This window comes from Gopherus flavomarginatus, chromosome 2 (assembly GCF_025201925.1).
Source record: "Gopherus flavomarginatus isolate rGopFla2 chromosome 2, rGopFla2.mat.asm, whole genome shotgun sequence".
NCBI lineage: Eukaryota > Metazoa > Chordata > Testudines > Testudinidae > Gopherus > Gopherus flavomarginatus.
Window position 1 is genome coordinate 28,860,639 of NC_066618.1, and position 19,637 is coordinate 28,880,275.

The following is a 19,637-nucleotide window of genomic DNA, read 5'->3' on the forward strand; positions in this document are numbered from 1 at the left end:
CGGCGACCCGGAACTATAAAAGCCAGCCCTCAGAGCTCAGTCAGGCCCCAGCGGCCAGAGAAAACAGACGTCCGTCCGGGAGCTCGAAACTGGGAGACCTGGCGACTCAGGGGAGCCGCCTGGACTGGCTGGAGCTTCCCCGCGCTCGCTACCAGGAGGAGGTGCCTCCGGGGTGGCAGACTCCCCCTCTCCCTGGCCTGAGGAGGCCGATAACTGATACTACTGACCCAGCATTTGCTGCCCGCCCTGACCAAGGGCTGGGCCTATAAACTGGTACTGTTGCTCAGCCCTGCCCCAAGGCCTGAGCTTACTGATTCAGCGTTTACGGCCGCCCTGACCAAGGGCTGGGCCTTTAAAATTGCTATTGTTGCTTGGTCCTGACCCAAGGCCCAAGCTTACTGACTCAGTGTTTGCTGCCCCGCCCTAACCAAGGGCTGGGCCTTTAAACTGCTACTGTTGCTCAGCTCTGACCAAAGGCCTGAGCCTACTGATTCAGCATTTGCTGCCCCGCCCTGACCAAGGGTTGGGCCTTAAACTATTACCGTTTCCTCAGTGTCCCAATGTCTAGTAGAAATAAGGTCCTGGATGAAAGCCAGCTTAATAAGGAGGTGCTGCTGATTGGATGGGGAGAATACTTTAAGGATCTGATGAAATCTATAATTGCTCATGTAATGGGGTATACCGGCCCTTTAGGGCTTTTGGAATCCTGTCAGGACCGAAACACCCTACCTCCCTTTAATAACCATATTCCCAAAGGTAAGGGAAAAAAGGAAGCAACCAACCAGGGTTAACTGGGCACAAGTGCTTCCTTCCTTACACCCTGATTGTAGGAGAAGACAGGACAGCTGTAGCTGGCCCAATACCCACTACAAGAGAGCAGTTGGTTCCTATTCCTCTAATAAAAGAGACAGTCGGTGAGAAATCCAGGGGAAATACTTCTCTTGCTGGGTGACTTCAAGCCACGGGGCAAATATTTTATTTTTGTATATTTGTTCCGATCTAAACTGAGTTGAAGAATGGTGATGATAGCAAGTGAGAAGTAGATTCCAGTTATCCAAGAGTCCACCTCTCTTTGGAAGGAACACTTCTGCTGTCTGTGTCAAGAGTAAAATTTGAGGGAGCTGAGGATAAGATTAGGCAAGGTATTGCCACTCACAGCAAATACTCCTAAACCTGATCGCTTTCAGAGTAGTTGTAAGATATTTTTGTCCAGTCTTTTCACTTATGAGAATCTCTGAAAACTCCTGGTGCTTAGTACACTGGTCCCCATTTTCTAACTTAAGCAAGATCAGGTTTGTGAAGGTTTGCCAAATATATGCTATTTCTTTTGTAGCCATTTTTTATTTTTATCTTTATCATGCAAAGCAAACCCAGACGCAATAATGGTTGCTGCTAAGAATAAACAATAAGAGAAGCTGTATTTATAATACTTTTATTTGTATTGCTCCCAGATACTCTCATCAGTATAGAGGTCCCATTATTCTAGACTTTCTGCTAATACATTGAAGAGATAATCCATGCACTGTAGAGTTAATAATCCCATTTGAGACAAGATGTGGAAGGAGCAGAACAACCAAATGAGAAAACGAAGTGGAAGAGTCATTAAAATAGGGTCATGTGATTATACAAGTTTGCTATTACACAAATTGAGGGTTCTAAGGCATCATTTCTTTAAAAGATAAACAAGAAATATTAATGAATCTCTGCACACCACCTGCCTAGCTATTATCAGTTCCCCATGAGCATCATGGCAGAAGTGGGTCTTCTATCCATAGGTAAGAAAGAAGTTGGAAAATTGAAGATCTAAGGTGGAGGTTTCAAAATGGGGGAGGAAGAAGAAACTACAAGCTTAAAATAATCAATAACAACAGCAAAAAATATAAAAGACAGCTAACCTGAACAGCCTGCATTGGTGGTGACTGAATCACTGATGGCTGTGTGGCTTGAATCACTCCCTGGACGGGTACAGTTTGACCAGAAGGCAACTGTACTAGAGTTACAGCTGGAGATCCTCTTCCAGCACTTGATCCAGCTATAGAAACCTGCAAGAATTATGATAATCATGTTTAAATAAAGTGCTCTGTGGATTTCAACAGATACTTCAAAAAGCAATAACACAGATAAGTTAAATGATAACATTTTGAGCCAAACTGCAAGAAGAAAATACACATTATGCTACTTATTACTAGGACAAAATTGTTACTATTTGTGCTAATTGTATACCTTTAAGCTGTCTCAAGTTGGTGACCAATAAAAAACACTTGTCACTTTTTAAAATCTTGACCTTTTGTCTTAATTTTTCAAGGACCCTGTCTGTTTTTTATAAAAGATCTCCAAGCTTTCAAAGACTAAATCTTCTACCCCTGGCTTGTACTTTAGGAAAGAGTCACAGAGATCTCAGCTAGAAGTATCTGTATCGGGTGAACAAATCCAATCATGATAGGATATTCTCAATCAGTGGTATGAAATCCTTGGTCCTCTTTTATAATCTTTGGCTTTCTACTTGTATTCTTCAGGAAGATGTTCTAATATAGAGAACAATTTTTTCCCATGATAAAACAGTTGCATCACTAAAGCAATACTTGGATTGTAAACTCTTCGAAGCAAGGACTGTATCTATATTACCTAGCACAATGGGGCCAGCGCCTCTCAACACTACTGCAGTATAAACAACAATACACCACAACTGATGATTTTCAATCCTCAAGGCTGACATGGTGGAGGAATATGGTTTCTTACCCAGATTAGCAATCATTCTGGCCTCTTTCTTACAGTATTCTACAACAACATCTTCCTCCCTCAGGCTTTACTACTGCACCAGAGACTATCAGAGATCCAGATACTGGTTGGGAGAAGAAATATTCTAATCCCTATAGTGGGACATGTTAAATTTTATCAGTTTGTCTGCCAACAGGTAGTCAAAACCCCTTTAAAAAGCACCAGTAAACTTTAAATAATTGACAGTGCAATTTTCTCTCTTTTCCGGGTTTCTCAAACCAAATTTTGTGAGACATCTTGTGGAATTATGATACCTCTAAATTTAAAGCATATGCCATTCTAGATTTAAAAAAAACTCTTAGAAATGCCTATAGTCATCCAGCTGTCAGAGATATTGAAGGGATGGAAATATTGTCCTATGGAGAGGTAAACAAGACTGGAAACTGTCATGAAGCAAAGGGAAGATTTTTAAGATCACTGTTAATAGATCTGAATCTGTCTCTGGCAAATCATGCCTAATCCTGGACACAAGAAGAATAGATGATATAGAAGAAAAGAACAAAGACAATTACATAGGATTTGTAGAAGAAGAGAATAGACAGTACATCTTTTTCAGCTCTTCAGTGTGAACTGGATAAAAACAATTTGCTTGTGTTTAAGGTTACAAGAATTCATCATTCTCCAGGATTTTTTTCCAGTCTGCCTTGGTTAGCATCCCAAAGATGTATCTGGTGGAGAGTGGTCACATCTCAAAGCTGGACTACTCTGAGACAATAGATCTATGAGCAGGAGAAGGTGGAGAGGACACACTGACAGGAACAGAATATTGAAATACAAGATGTAAACAGGCCAGAATGGATCTAAAAGATCATGATAATTGCATTCTGTCTCCTTTTCCAAAGTATCTGAGACATTCATAATACAAGAAAAAAAATCCGACTGTTGAAAGGTCTTTGATTAATGATCCCTGAAGATTTTGATTAGTGATTCCTGAGCAATATTTCTGTGGGAAAACTCTGCTGGCAAAAGGTCATTTGTTAAGACAAAAGGTCTGTCTGATGAAAATGTTATCTTCCTGTTATTTATTCCTAGGAAGTGTAGAAAAATGCAGTACCATCAAAAAGCCTGGGTGCTGAATCAACCACACCTGAAGAAGGAAGTTTTACAAGTAAAGTAGACAGGATCTGGTCAACTCCTATTAATATATTTATTGCATAACTGTTAAATTGTCAACAGGAATCTGAACAGACTCTCTTGGGAAAGCTAAAAGTAGAGGGCTTCTTACAACTCCCAAAAGGAAACCATCTCAGCCTGAAAAAGGCTTCTAAAAATAAGCATCAAAGACACCCAAAGCTTTCTCCACTCTATAACACACACACTCGTATTGTCATTAAGATGCTGACATTTTGAGCCCAAGAGCCAGCCAGTCTAAAAGATGGACACTTAATATGAACTCAGAATATGATCCAGATTTTAACTGGTGGTAACTAGCTTCACACAAGAGCCATTACAAGGAACAAACAAGGGTTGATTCTAAATACTTTCAAAGCATTCTAAATTGTCAATACGTACTACAAAATTATTAAACAATAAATTTGTAAGCACCTGGAAGATAATAGGGTCATAAGGAACACCAGCATGGATTTGTCGAGGACAAATCATGCCAAACCAACCTAATTTAATTCTTTGATACGGTCACTGCCTAGTGGATAGCGGAAAACAGTAGATATATGTCTCATAAGCGAACTAGGGAAATGGGGGCTAGATGAAATTACTACAAGATGGGTGCACAACTAGTTGAAAGACCATACTCAAATAATGGTTATCAATGGTTTGCTGTCAAACTGAGAAGGCGTATCTAGTGGGGTCCCAAAGTGGTAGTCCTGGGTCCAGTACTATTCAATATTGTCATTAAATATCTTTGATAATGGAGTGGAGAGTATGCTTATAAAATTTGCAAATGACATCAAGCTGGGAAGGGCTGCAAGCACTTTGGAGGACAGACTCAGAATTCAAAATTACTGTGACAAACTGGAGAACTGGTTTGAATTCAACAAAATGAAATTCAATAAAGACAAGTGAAAAGTACTTCACTTAGGAAGGAAAAATCAAAAACACAACTACAAAATGGGGAATGACTGGTTAGGTGGTAGTGCTGCTGGAAAGGATCTTGGGGTTCTAGTGGATCACCAGGGCCGCCTAGAGGATTCAGGGGGCCTAGGGCAAAGCAATTTCAGGTGCCCCTTCAAAAAGAATTGCATTATTATAGAATACTATATTCTCGTGTGGGGCCCTGCAGGGCCCGGGGCAAATTGCCCCACTTGCTCCCCTCCCCCGCCCTGGGTGGCCCTGTGGATCACAGATTGAATATGAGTCAAAATGTGATGCAACGGCAAAATATATGAATATCATTCTGGAGTGTATTAACAGCAGTGTCATATGTAAGACACGGAGGTAACTGTCTTACTCTACAAGACATAGGAGAGGTCTCAACTGAAGTACTATGTCCAATTCTGGGTGCCACAGAGTAGGAAAAAAGTGGACAAATTGGAAAAAGTCGAGAGGAGAGCAACAAAAATGATATAAGATTTAGAAAACCTGAGGTATAAGGAAAGCTTAAAACACTAGCCTTGTTTAGTTTTGAGAAAAGATGACTGAGGGGGACCTGACAGTAGTCTTCAAATATATTAAGTGCTGTTATAAAGAGGACTGCATCAATTGTTCTCCATGTTCCCTGAAGACTGGACAAAAAGCCATTGGCTTAATCTGCAGTGAGGGAGATTTTAAGTTAGATATTAGGAAAATCTAACTATAAGGGTAATTAAGCTCTGGAATTGGCTTCCAATGGATGTTGTGGAATCATTGGAGGGTTGTAAAAACAGGTTGGACAAACGCCTTTCAGGATGTTCTAGTTTTACTTGGTTTTACAGCAGTACAGAAGTCTGGACCTGACTTCTCAAGGTTCCCTCTAACCCTGCATTTCTATTATTCTAAAAAGAGCCAGGCAAACATAATCACAACAAACCTTTCCATTTGTACCTAGAGCACAGACATCAGAAATACAAAACAATACTATAACTGACATGAACAAATTATACCACACAACTGATAGTTATTACAGCCTGTTTCCAGTACATTAGTAGGATGCATGACATTTTCATAACAGGGGCTTGAATAATCAGGAGTAACCCAGCTCTGATTAACTGAAATACCTGGATAACCAAGGTAAGTTATGTTCCCTCAGGATACATTAAATGAAGTTCTGCTCCTGTGGATCTCTTAAATTTTACTGAGCTACATTCTCCAGGAATGGAGAGACAAGTTTCTGTAAGATCTCTTTGGCATTTAAGAAAGTCAATGCAACTTTGGGGAACATATATTATTTAACCAGTTACGTCAAGTTAACTGGAGTTGTCAATTGGGATTGCACTGTACTGACACAAAAAGGAGCCTTCTAACCTGGGACAAAGTTTTACCTAAGCCACTTGTCCTAACATAGACATAATATCTATTTATGCAAATTACTGGTGTTTCTTAGGTTAAATACACTTTGGACAGCCCTAAATCTTTACCTGCCCATGTAACACTTAATACATATTCTCATACTTTCCTAATGAATAAGCACAAAAAATTTAAATCAAAATTCAACATTTCTGGAAGCCAGTTTTTATTATAACAGTTTGATTTAAAAGTTGGTTGAACTGCCTGCTCTCCTATAAGGCTGCACCTTACCTAGAATATTGAACTATAAAAGGTTCTAGACCAGGCTTTCCTTGTAAACTTAATGGCCAATTATATATAATAGCAATTACAAGTATATTTAAGATCCATTTTATGCCATCTTATAACCACACAAGAAAACGTGTCCAAAACTCTACCAGAGTAAAGCTTATTTAAAATTTTTTTACTCTAATGAGTTCATACATGATATTATGTTCTGGGTGAAAACAAGCACATTTAAAGCTGGATCAAACTAAAAGAAGTCTGTTCTTGTTTACAGAAAGAACTACATAAATAGAAAAAACATAATTCACACATCAAGCTAGAATTACATGAAAATTTTTACATTTGAGTGACTTTTTCTTTTAACATTTGCAGAACCTTAACAAAAAGTGATTTCAACACATCAGATTTACTTCAGTGATTTTTTTAATTGAGTTTTTTCTGTAAATTTGAGATTAACAATCATGTCTCCATTCTGATACTGTGCATCTCTTTAAAATAAAGTATAAATAATCCTGTCAAAGTAACATTGGATTTATTTTCTTTCATTCTAAATTGTTGAGACTGTTCCAATATTGCAGCCTTTTGAATTAACTAAAATACATTTTGACTTGCTTATTAGGTTACTTGTGTACTGATACTGATGGAAGTAGTCTTGGCAAGCCATGCAATCCTTACGTCAATGACGAGTGATGCTGCCTACGACATCTGAATTTCAAGGCTTGCCTAGACTGCCAGTTACTGAAGGCTGATGATCATCAGTGGCAATTCAGCAACCTGAAAAACATAGTTTTAAAAAACACTGAATAGTGCAATGTTACAATGCATTTCACACTGTCCCAGGCAAGCAGAGGAAAGGAAATGTTGCATCATGTAATATCATGAGAGCTGATCCACGGAGGTGCTCAGCAGCCTCAAATGCCAATGACTATTAACAGGCATCAAGGGCGCTCAACGCCGTGGGGGAATCAATTTTTTGTATATTTAGAGCCAGACTGTGTCCTACTTCTGGGTCGACATGAAAGAGAGGAAAAGGTGTAGTAAGGACTACACGGTCACTATTCTGATGCTTGGGCCTGCATCCAGGCAAAAGTAATACTTCCCAAGGGGTAGTGGCACTGCTGTAGGGAAAAGGACTTTTGGAGGTCTCCTGCTTCCTGGTTCTGTACTGATTATGAAACGTGGAACTCCTCTTGAACAAGGATTTAAAAAAAAAAAGGCACAGAAATGCTCTCCTAAATCTCTCACCTATGACTCAAAGACTTTAGGAGTTGAAAGGACTTGGGTCTTCAACAGAGAGAAGATTTTTATGACTGTTTTCTTTTTTATATTGTACCCTACCAACTGATATCTGGAAATCTAATACAAAAATTAAAACAATCAACTGTCAACAAGTGGCATAAATCAAACCCATTCCTACCTCTACCAGTTCCACCCTTCATGAGATAAATATCCTGGGTACAGGCCCAAATTTCTTAAATACATCTTACATACTATCCGCCCTCCAACCAATCAACCCTCCCCTCCCCCCCCCCACAAAAAAAAGGCTCTGACTACTGGAGTGAAATCAAGAACAAAGGACCTTCCACCAAAACTGCTCTGTACTCATACCCAGGAATTAAACCACAGGGACAGAAACAAAGGTATTTTGATAAGACACAATTTCTGCAACAGTACAAGGGGGAAGAGGCTCTCTCTGCAACAGTCAGCTCCCAAGCCACTCATGGCTTTATAGATGGTATCCCTTGCTTGAACTGCACTCCAGAAAGAATTCTGAATCACTGCTTATGATGACTTGCCCCAATCAGGCTGCATGCTGACTGACTTTCCTCAATTAAGTTGCACGCTGACTAGCTGAACGTTGTCTATATTCTTCAAAGTCAGTCTTAAGACTATATGCCAGTATAGTGACAAAAGAATAGATAATTGTGTTGAGATCTGCATCCGAAGGAACAGGTTGGTCTAGTCTAGACTCAAGAAACAAATGATCAGTTTAATGAAATCCCAAGATCACAAACAACTGAGAAAAATTGTGACAGTACCTTTTCAGTCAAGGGAGTAGGTATAGTTCCCTTTCTTTTCAAACGTATTTTTCTCTACCGAGCAACACCAGCTTCATTTTTTCTGTATTGAATTTAAGCCAAGCACTGAGAAGGTAGAACAACCAGATATTCCAGGTTTGATGTGAAGACACAGAGTTCATTTTCATCAACTTAATGATAATACTGCAGTTCAAAATGCCTTTTTTCAACAGCCTTACATACATGAGGGTGACAGGATGGAATACTGTGGGACCTTCACTAGGAGAGGACATGCAATTGCCACAATCCTCTAAGTCTTCCCTATATGAATAAACAGATCCTCTGTACAACATTCCCATTCACCTCTATCAGCTCTCACAGATAAGTTAACAGTAACTCAAGATAGCCTTATCAAAAGTATACAATTTAATGAAATTGTAAGTACAATGACCTCTGATCACTGCCAGAAGATCACCAAACAAAGCAATGAGTGTTGTTTCAAGCTTTTCCCCAGGACTAAAGCCAGACAAATCCAGGAATCTAAAAGAATATAGGTGTCAATTAAGTCATCTTTAAAGTGGTAAGATTATTCCTGTCAAACAGATAGCTTCTTGCGTAAGAATCTAACCACTACCTGCTGTAGGTCACCAGCCATTTTTCTTTCACAAAAAATGACATAATCAATTCTGATCAATAATGAGTGTGATGCTTCACTTCAAATTCTTTATGCAAATATGCTTATGATATGAATATGAATATAACATAACTGAGATACACCTTAATCACCTCCCACTGTTTTTGGTTCCTGGGGAACTTGTGCGAATCCTCCCCACTGGAGTTGCATACAATCCCTAGCCACAGTGATACACAAACTTAATAGAATATGGTCCTTAAAGATACTGCGTGGGATTGCAGTATCTATCACACTCTTAACACTGTTGCAAGCAGTGTTGTTGTAGCTGTGGTGGTCCCAGGATATTAGAGAGACACGGTGGGTAAGGTAGTATCTTTTATTGGACCAAATTCTGCTGGTGAGAGAGACAAGCTTTCAAGTTTACACAAAGCTCTTCTTCAGGTCTTGAAGATGACTTGAAGAAGAACTCTGTATAAGCTCAAAAGCTTGTCTCCCTCACCAGCAGAATTTCATCCTATAAAAGATACTATCTCACCCATCTTGACACTCTTACCACCTTATTTAACATCTTGTCCCCCTTTATAAAGCAAAGCTGCACTTAGCTGTAAAGTCTGAATTCCAGCCAAAAGCCAGATATTGCATCTCCTCACAGTAGTCAGACTATTTGACCATGTTGCTAGGCATACTCAGTCAAAGAGATAGCACAGAGAAAGCTGCAAACTTTTTAATATTGCATAACTCATTAAAAATCTCATGTTCCTGATTTAGTTAATCAGAAGCAAGGTCAATAAACATCTGGCTGGACAGAACAGAAAAGAAGGAATGGGTGAGTAGCAATCTTAAATGCCATTCAAAAAATGTCTCATGCCTTGAGAAGAGCTAAATCATAGACTCATAGACTTCAAGGCCAGAAGGGACATTTAGTCTGGCCTTCTGCACATCACAAGCCACAGAACCTCACCCCTCACTCCTGTAATATACCCATAACCTTTGGTTGAATTACTGAAGTCCTCAAATCATCATTTAAAGACTGCATGTTACAGAGAATCCGCCATTTATTCTAGTTTAAACCAGCAAGTGACATATGCCCCATGATGCAGAGGAGGGTGAAAACCTCCCAGTGATCCCTCTTTTGTTAGTAATATTGGTTAACAGCCAGAGAGGTGGTGTAGAGAGATGATTTCAAAGTCAGGGAAAGCAATGTTCCATTCAGTTGCTTTTTCTTTATTTAATTCTTCCAGAGACAAAATACCTGAGAGAAGCAACCCTAGTGAGAGCCACAGATCCATCAGCATGTGAACATACTGAAATATTATGTCTTTGAATTCCTTATGGAATGAGAATGCCAACGTTTTCCATTCAATATACCTACAAAAATATCCATTTGATAACTCCAGCCTAGGGAGCTTACCTCCCAAGGAAGTGAGTGTACTAGCAATGTCTTTAAACTTTCAGTGTAAGACAGTGGCTCACCTTCAAACTCTGGAGCACGGAAGTCTCCCATACAGGGAAATTTGTTAACCAAGTCCTCCTCATCTTAAGTCAGGAGACACATAAAAAGAAGACCACTGGAATGCTAATACAATGTGCTCCTTCCCAGAAGTAGGCCGTGCTACAGAACCAGACTGTGGCTTTGCAGGAGGAAGAGCTGGAGAATCTGATCTGAAAATGTTAAGCTGGATAGAAGCAGTTAGGGAAACCAGGTCCTGAAGATGGCAGCCAACACTTGTTCTAGCTGGTTGCGGTGGAAAAGAGCCCAGACAAGGGACAAAGAGCAGGGTCTATTATAGTGCTTTGCTTCACAGGAACAACTCACTTAGAACAACTTCACAGTCAAGAAAAAATGTCCGGCTGAGAAAAAACAGTATGCAGCTACAATAGTGTGCCCCTGGTGGCCAGACAGCTAAAATGCATGTTGATCTGCAAAGAGTTGCCAGGACGGCACTCTGGCTGCTCACCACTCTCAGTCTCCTCCTGCTGCAGATTATTTGATGCCCAAACAATTTTTTGCAGAATTTAAGCTTTTTTTTTTAATTGTAAGATCCCTATTTTTTTCAGAAGGGCTGAGCACCTACAGCTCTCACTGACTTCAGCTGGAGTTGTGAGTACTCAACATGTCTGAAGATCAGATATGTTTTAACCTTTATGGCTGAAAACTTTCCAAATGTGAATTGATTCTGTGCTCTCTTCCTGAGTCTGCAGAAAACAACAAGGTGTAAACTGCTTTAACTATAAATTTCCATGTCAAAGTATATACCAAAATTTCTCACTATTTCACAGTTGATCATTTTAATTGAAACATCTGACTAAGGTGTATCTCTAGTGTGGTTTTAATCATCTGGTGCTGATTGTGACAGACCTGACAATTTCCTGCAACATCCTTCAAAAACCTTAATGAATGAAGTTTAAGTATCTTTGCAGACCATTGTATCAAATGCAAAGGTTATGTATTATTGTGGGCCAGGATTGTATGTAATCTCTCCAGCAGGGAGATGCGATGTGAACCCCGGAAGAGCTATGAACTTCAAAGGAAGCACTGAATAATGTGCCAGACAAGAATGGACTTTTGGGACAAACAGTAAAAGTTTGCCTGGGGAACCTCTACAGTGAGGTAAATGCAAATTCCCCACCTCTGCTTATGCAAAAACCTAGCCTTTTGAAGATATGCCCTGGTGAGAGGACCATTATCTGCTGATTACCTGTTCCTGGAGTCTCAAGATCAAGGGCTCAAGCTATACAAAGGAACAAGGTTTCAGAATAGCAGCCGTGTTAGTCTGTATCCACAAAAAGAACAGGAGTACTTGCGGCACCTTAGAGACTAACACATTTATTTGAGCATAAAGGAAAAACTAATTTATAAAGGAAAAACTAATTTATCCAAGGGTGTGCTAGTTCTAAGCTAAGGCTGTTATGAACTTGTGACCTTGGTTTAAAGGGCTGACTCCTACCAGATCCCTTAGTGAAGTAGGGGGATGATCTCTGGTAAGCTTATTAACATGTTTGTAGGTACTTTTGTCATTTTAATATGTTTTCTCTGTAATGATTTCACTTAAGAATAAATGTGATTGCTTATTAAGAGCTGTGGAGTAACTTGTAATTGCTGGCAATTAGTTATTCATAGCCTTTGGAGAGAAAGCAAAGCACAGACATTGGTCTGCGTAGGCACTCTGGCTTGTTGGAAATATCACAGTGTGGGCAGGGAACTGTGCAGCCTCAAAATCAGGAGGGAGAGAAATGTGGATCTCTGCCCAAGAGAGGTGACAGCTGAAGAGTCAGGAGCCTAAAGTGCAGGCCTTGGTGAACCATGGAGGAGAAATACAGGTGTAGTTGCCCTGAACCATGACACAGATAATAACAAAAAATCTTTACCAAGGGAAAGTGCAGAATTAGTCAGAGCTTTGTTTAGTTTATCTGTCAGAAGTCCCAAGTGATAGAATTGCCAGCATTTCTCTTGAGATACTATTCCACAGGCTAATAGTGCTCAATGCTAGGAAATTTATCCTGATATTCATCCTAGATTTTATACTTCTTAATTTCTTGCCATTACTCCTAGTTAAAACATAGAACGTGAACTGAGACACCTGAGGGAGGAAAAGGAAAAGGAAAAGGAAAAGGAAAAGGAAAAGGAAATGGAAATGGGGGGAGCGCGGGGGCAGGGGAAAGAGGAGGCAAGTAAGTGTTGCTTATTTATTTTCCAGTTCAATCTTTGGAAGATTGAAATTACCACCTGAAGGAACACAGGAGTCTTAAAACCATCAGGAGCACCCTACACTGAATACATGCACTTTGCTGAGAAGATTCCTTATCTACAACAAAAGTACCAGAAGAGAGAATGAATGGACAGAGCAAATGCTGTCCAGCAAAGGAGAAGCAGCAACACTTACCCCTGAAGAGACAACTGTAGTGATGACTAGCTGGCTGGGGCCTGAATATGTGGGACTCAAAATGAGATTATCAAAAAGTACAGACCACTTGTCTTCATTGGGCAGGAATCCTGTCTAGAAAAGTTTAAGTGGTAAAAAGTCCACCTTGCAGTATTTCTTCTTCAGTGGACTCTTTCTTCTGCGGAGGCCTCAAATGTAGCCCTAGTAAGTGGGGTCACATGGGTCGATGAAGCTATTAAGCCTAACATCTGCAGGAAGAACAGTACACTTCTCGGAGTCTGGGATCCGAGAGGATCTCCCAAATGGTATGGAAAACTCAGGGCTCGGAATAATCCCATCTTTTACACCAAGATAAAAACAGGTGCTTCATTGCTTAGGCAAAACCTCAAGGGTTGGAACTATCTGTATGCTTTCCCTAGAAACAAGAACACTCCCTGAGCTCATGGTACTCTTATCAGTTAACAGTCTAAACAATGATATTTGTGTTGTCTGAGGGATGAAGAATCAGCAGTGAAAACATTCACCCAGTTATATGGCATGGTCCTTTAATGTTTTGAGAGGTTTTGGTGTATGCAAGGATCTAGGAAATAAGAGGTACTGCTAGAGAGGAAGAAGTCCTGGCAATAATCAGAATGTGGGAGAAAGTCAGTTACTGTTTCATTAAGGGTCCAGGACTCGTGAACTTGCAGAGTGGATGAGGCAATCTACTGGGGATGACCTGGGAGAAGGGGACTCCACTCCTTAGCAGGGTAGACACCAGCAGTAGAAGGCTGCCTACTGAGGCCTCCAAGTCCAAGGACTAATTGGGGGAAAGGGGCCAGCTGAAGGAGAAACTGGCTAAGCCTCTATAGCAGGCCTAAATTACAACCCAGCTCCAGGGAAGAGAACTGGAGACTCCTGACTTAAGTTTCAATCCAACTTTGGGGAGGAGATATAGGGACTTCTGTCTTAAAAGAGGGTTACAGTTTAGGCTACCTCTACACTATGAGCTAGGGGTGTGATTCCCCTGCTCGTGTACACCTACTTGTGCTAGCTCTCATCAAACTAGCATGAGTATACACAGCAGCATAGCCATGATAACAGAGGCTTGGCTGAGCTTGCTGAGCAGAAACCCTCCTTAAACCGGTGGGTACATATTCTCCTGCCGCTACCTGTGGTACCTCAGCTATGCTGATATTGATACTCATACTAGCTCAATGAGTGTGTACCCAAGCAGGGGGACCACACTTCTGGCTTGTACTATAGACATAACCTTAAGCCCTGTCTACACGGGCAAGTTTCTGTGCAGTAAAGCAGCTTTCTGCACTGTAACTCCCACGGTGTACACACTGCCAAGCCACTTAGTGCACAGTGCTTTAAAAAAACCTCCCCAATGAGAGGCGCAGAGCTTTCTGCGCCAGAGCCACAGCGGTGCAGTGCCAGTATAGACACCGTGGTTGATTACAGCACTGTGATTGGCCTCCAGGAGTTGTCCCACAATGCCTGTTCTCGCCTCTCTGGTCATCAGTTTGAACTCTACTGCCCTGTCCTCAGGAGATCAACTATCATCCCCACCCCGTAAATTCCTTTGGAATTTTGAAAGTCCCCTTCCTGTTTGCTCGGTGATGGGTGCAGTGGTCTCAGCACATCTTTCCAGGTGGTGACGCTTGCTTCACGCATTAGGCAATCCCCCACTTGGAGCAATGCCAAGCTGCTGGACCTCATCATTTGGGGGGATGAGTCTGTCCAGTCCCAGCTGTGCTTCAGCCACAGGAATTATGATACGTACTGTAGCAGGGTGGTTACCCTGCTCCTGCCCTTTGGGGCTTAAAACAGCCCTGGGAGAGGGCTGTGGCAGGGGGATGGCTGACTGGGGAAGCAGCCACAGTTGGGCCACACCCCAATCAGGCCATAGCTGGCCTGTATAAAAAGGTTGTGAGCCAGAGACCTAAAAGGCTCTCTTCAGGCTGGGAGAGTGCAGGGCCTGGCTGCCTGCAGAAAGGGTACTGGGAGTGAAGCAGGGCTACGGAGAGTCAGAGGAGCAGGGGAGCTCCAGGCTAGCAACTCCCCCGGCTGCAGGGCCTGGTCCAAGGCCCACAGAGGTACTGGGAGGCAGAGGAAGGCAGCAGGTCCAAACAACCTTGCCTATGATGAGTGGCTTTTATACTGCAATCTGCCCCAGGGAGTGGGGGCTTGGTGATGACTGGCAGTAGCCCAGACTGAAGCGAGGTGGGGACAGAGGGTTGGGGGTTCCCCTGTGAGGGAGACCCATAGAGACTGGTGGGGTATTGCCAGGGGGCAGTCCCAGGGTAGAGGGGCACCGGGGTTCAGGAGGGACACGGGGCCCGCTACAAATGGGACACTGGCCTGCAAAGGGCGCTCTAGAGGCTGGAGAGCTAATTCCCTGGATGACCAGCAGGAGGTGCCACAGGAGTGAGTCCACCATTTACACCTCCTGACAGATTTCACAATGCATGAGAGAAAGGGGCCCTGACCAGGACACATTGCAGTGCAGGGTCAAAGTGAAGTAGCTGCAGAACGCCCACCACAAGGCGCGTGAGGCAAACTGCTGCTCTGGTGAATACTGGTCGAGACTGGACCAAGCCAGGAAGAGGAAATCCTGAACAAGGATGTGGAGGGGGACCCAGAGGCAGAGGATGACTTGGAAGTCAGAGATGTATGCAGCCAGAAGAACTAAGGACAACTTTCTGCATGATGTTATGATGCACTCAACTACTGAGAAACAGGTCTTGAAGGAGTGGCGGGACAGCGAGAAGAGGGACCAAAAGGAGCATGTGGCACACCAGAATAGAGCCATGGAGTAGCTCTTAAAGGTTATGGAGTGCCAAGCAGATATGCTACAGGCGATATTAGCTCTGCAAACCGAGTAGCTCTGAGCCCCCTTCCCCTGCAGCCGCTGGCAGAAAACTCTTTCCCATGTTCCCCAGACACTGCGAACACACTCTTATCAACCTCCTGACTCCAGTCTCTACCCGCAGCATCCCATTCCTCCCTCCTCACAGTCCAGCACTGTGGTCTCCCACTACCCACTGCACTCAACACCCATCCCTCTTCAGTTTGGCCCTGATGAAGTACAGTACCCGCTGCATTGTACTCCAAAGGAGAAGGTTGGATATGATCCCTGGACATACACAAATCTTTAGCCGTCCCGGGACCTCACCTCCTTCTGGGACCTTCCCTTCCCCCATCCCCCTCACTGCTGATTTTTTTTGTTTGACTCTCTCCTCCAATTGTTGTTTTTTAATAAAAACAACGGTATTGGTTGAAAGCAATCTTTATTCTATTAACTGAAAGCAAAAAGAGACCTGCAAAGTAACATACAATTATGTTAAACCCACACATTGCATTGTCTGCACCAATCATCTCCTAGCATTACAAGCACTGCACTCTCGAGGATAGCAACAAATATTAGTGGCTTTCAGCTTCAAATTGCTGCCTCAAGGCATCCCTGATCCTTATGGCCCTGTGCTGCACCCCTCTAATAGCCCTGGTCTCTGGCTGCTCCAACTCAGCCTCCAGGTACTGACTCTCTGCGGTCCAGCTCTGAGTGAAGCTTTCACCCTTCCCTTCAGAATATTATGGAGCATACAGCATGCAGCTATAAGCATAGGAATATTGTCATCGGTCAGGTCCAGCTTCTCAAAGAGGCAGCACCAGCGGGCCTTTAAACAGCCAAAAGCATACTCAATATTCATTCTGCACTTGCTCAGCCTGTTGTTGAACCGCTCCTTGCTGCTGCCAAGTTATCCTCTGTTTGGCTTCATAAGCCACGGCATTAAGGGGAAGGCAGGGTCTCTGAGGATCACAATGGCAATGGCCAAAAGTAATTACAAATTGATGCCTATGAGGTGCCTGTCACAGGACTGATCCTTTAAGAGGGAATCAGGGACCCACACACCTGAGACAAGCTCCTGTAACAGAAAATGAGCCAACTTATACTCACATGGATCCAGTTAAATCCTTAAGTGACTTATTGCCAGTTGTTTAGCTAATGTGCCTCATAAAGGGTTACTAGCACTACAGTTGGGCTCTAGAAAACAGGAAGTGCCTGAGAAGAGTAGAGAGAACACCAGAGCAAGGATGGTGTGTTCTCAGAGAGAGTAGCTCCTCAGCAGCAGGAGGAGGAGAAGGAATTATAACAATGAAAGGGGCAAAGGAATCATGCCAGGAGCCTGGGGGGCTGCAGCTGGCTGTACAAAAGTGGCTGCAGGTGAGTTCTGTAGCAAATTAAGGTAGAGACTGAACTGGACCCAGAGAATCACAAGCCCCACAGAGGAGGGCTGTACAAACCCTAAACTCAATTGGCGAGACTTTCTATTTCTAATATATTTTGACTTAATAAAGTAGAATCATTCTTTTGGACTGTGTGGCATTCTTAGGGGAAATTGAGGTAAGAAGAACCTATAGTGCCACATTCACCCAGCAGGAGCCATTATGGGCACAGCCACCACCTCAGTACAATGCCCTATATTTAGTGGGTAGTCTCAATTCAGTTTTTAATTCACAGGTGTACATGTCACAGAAATCACTACCACAGATAGGACCTTTATTAGTTAAAGTAGAGAAGGCCAAAAATTGGATGAGCTTTCAGAAAGAACTACCTTCTAACCTTTATATCTGACTTTCCAAGTCAAGGCTGAAGAGAACAGGAATGAATGGGTGTGTATGTAAACTGCATGGGCAATATGGAGAAGTTTGGAGTGCAGCTGATAACAAGTTCTATGGAGAAACAGACACATCACCCTTCTGGGTGCTGCCAATCTGAGTCCTTTCACAATATCACAACCACTAACCTGATAAGCCCAAAAAAAGGACAGGTCACTTAAGTAAGTACTACGGCAGAGCAGTTAGCACAGCCCACAGGGAGCCAGAGACTAAAACAGGAATGCATCCTGCTCACGCTGGGGTTATGCCAATAAACTGTATTTAGATAAAGTATGCATCTGAGAACCATTGTCTGGGTTAAAAATAAACGTGTGCTGGAAAGCCATAGGAGTTGAATGGCACTGAAGTACTGTAGTATTCCAAAGGATCAGGATATAAATATTGACCAGCATACTGGAATATTAGTAGCAATTTCCTTTTCATACAGATCATGGATAAGTTTAAAAAAACTGAAGCCTTTATGGAGCTCACCTAATATATCAAACTAAAGTTTGAATTTTTTTAATTGTCAACTCCATTCTATTAACCAGCAAAATACTTTTCCAGAGAATATCTAAAAAAAAAAATATTTAAATCCAGAAAGTGCCATCATGTGCATAGGGAAGAAACATAAGCAATGATTCTGAGTTTTGCCTGAAGGATTGGACTCATTTTGAGTAAACATGAGTTTGGGGAGGGAGAACACAAAAATTAGCTTCACCCATTATCATAAATTGCTGCATCAAACACCTCCTCCCTCTAATCCTGTCGCTGCCTCAATTTAATGGGACACCATTATCAGGTAACTACTATACAGCAGTAGTTCCAAGAACATGGGAAGAGTCTACTGGCTTCCATTACAGTGCCATCCTGAGAAACTCTTGAAGTGTTACTTCTGTGAATGACTTACAATAATGTGCTGTTTTATCTGTGGCCCTTATTCTGCCATGTCCATAACATAGCAGTTATCATTTGGGACTATATCTTTATTGTTTTTAATATGAAATCACTACTCTAAGAACGAAAGATTGATACAGGACAGGGGGATTTAATGATGAACTGTAGAAAAGTATCATGTTCATCCAAATGCAAGTAACAATTCTAAATGATCATTTTTATTTGTTTTTCTTAGTTTCCTGTATGTCAAATTACCTGAGCTATGGGGGGAATCTGACTTTGGCCTGGTTGATTTTGTATGCAAACAGCATCGCTCTCTGCCACAGAATCTGTTGCACTTCCATCCTGTTGCGATTCAACCATTTCCATGGTCATTTGTCTAAAAATAAATAATATAGTGCAAGGAAATGAATTCAGACCTGAAGAAGGGATATTTACTTCAACTCTATTAAATTATTTTTCTCCTCAACTCCTAATTTCAGCTCTTTAAACTATCTGCCAAAACAGCAACCCAACAGTGTCCTAGCATCATATTGTGTTGCCGAGCAGGACCTGTAAATTAGGACTCAAGCTCACTCTCTTGGTTAGCAAGGACTAGATGCGGTGTGTAAGCAATACTCCCAGCACTGAGTAAGGAAATCAAAGCCTCATTCTCTAGCAACCTATTATGTTCAGATACTAGCTTGCACTGCTGAATCCATGAAGAGACCTATCTAGCCCTTCTATGCCAGGGTAGGGGAGTGGAAGGAACATTAAAACAAGGGGAAACTGAAGATGAGAAGAATTAACTGGGAAAAACAAGAGGATCATTCTGAGGAACACTGAGGGAGAAATATCTGGCAACTATTTATTCAGTTAGGTCTATAAAAGAAGCAGTAGTGCCTAGATTCAGTACAGTATAGGTGAACGTGACAATTAGATGTCTAGGAAGAATTGGTTAGAAATTTTTATCTTTTCTTTATTCAATTAGGTTAGACAGTCATAATATTGTATATCCTGCAATTGACACAATCAGAGACATAAGATTATACCTAACAAGTGAATATTTATTCTGGATTACCATGTCTGGATTGTTTTTTCTTTTGTTTTGTGATGAATGCAAAACTTCCTTCAATT

At 41.9% G+C, this 19,637-nt stretch overlaps 1 protein-coding gene across 4 annotated transcripts in view; it reads right to left on the minus strand.

The window, feature by feature from the left end:
• The window catches only part of CREM (cAMP responsive element modulator), a 69,827-nt gene that overhangs the window by 38,946 nt on the left and 11,244 nt on the right, over positions 1 to 19,637 (minus strand). For 2 of the 4 annotated variants that reach the window (XM_050939134.1, XM_050939133.1), the window contains exons 2-3: positions 18,777 to 18,900; positions 1,896 to 2,042 (exon numbers count right to left, since the gene is read on the minus strand). In XM_050939134.1, coding sequence (XP_050795091.1) covers positions 1,896 to 2,042; positions 18,777 to 18,900 — 271 coding nt within the window. Of the gene's footprint in view, positions 1 to 1,895; positions 2,043 to 18,776; positions 18,901 to 19,637 lie in introns of those variants that run through there. The other 2 variants (XM_050939146.1, XM_050939145.1) reach the window with 2 other exon arrangements.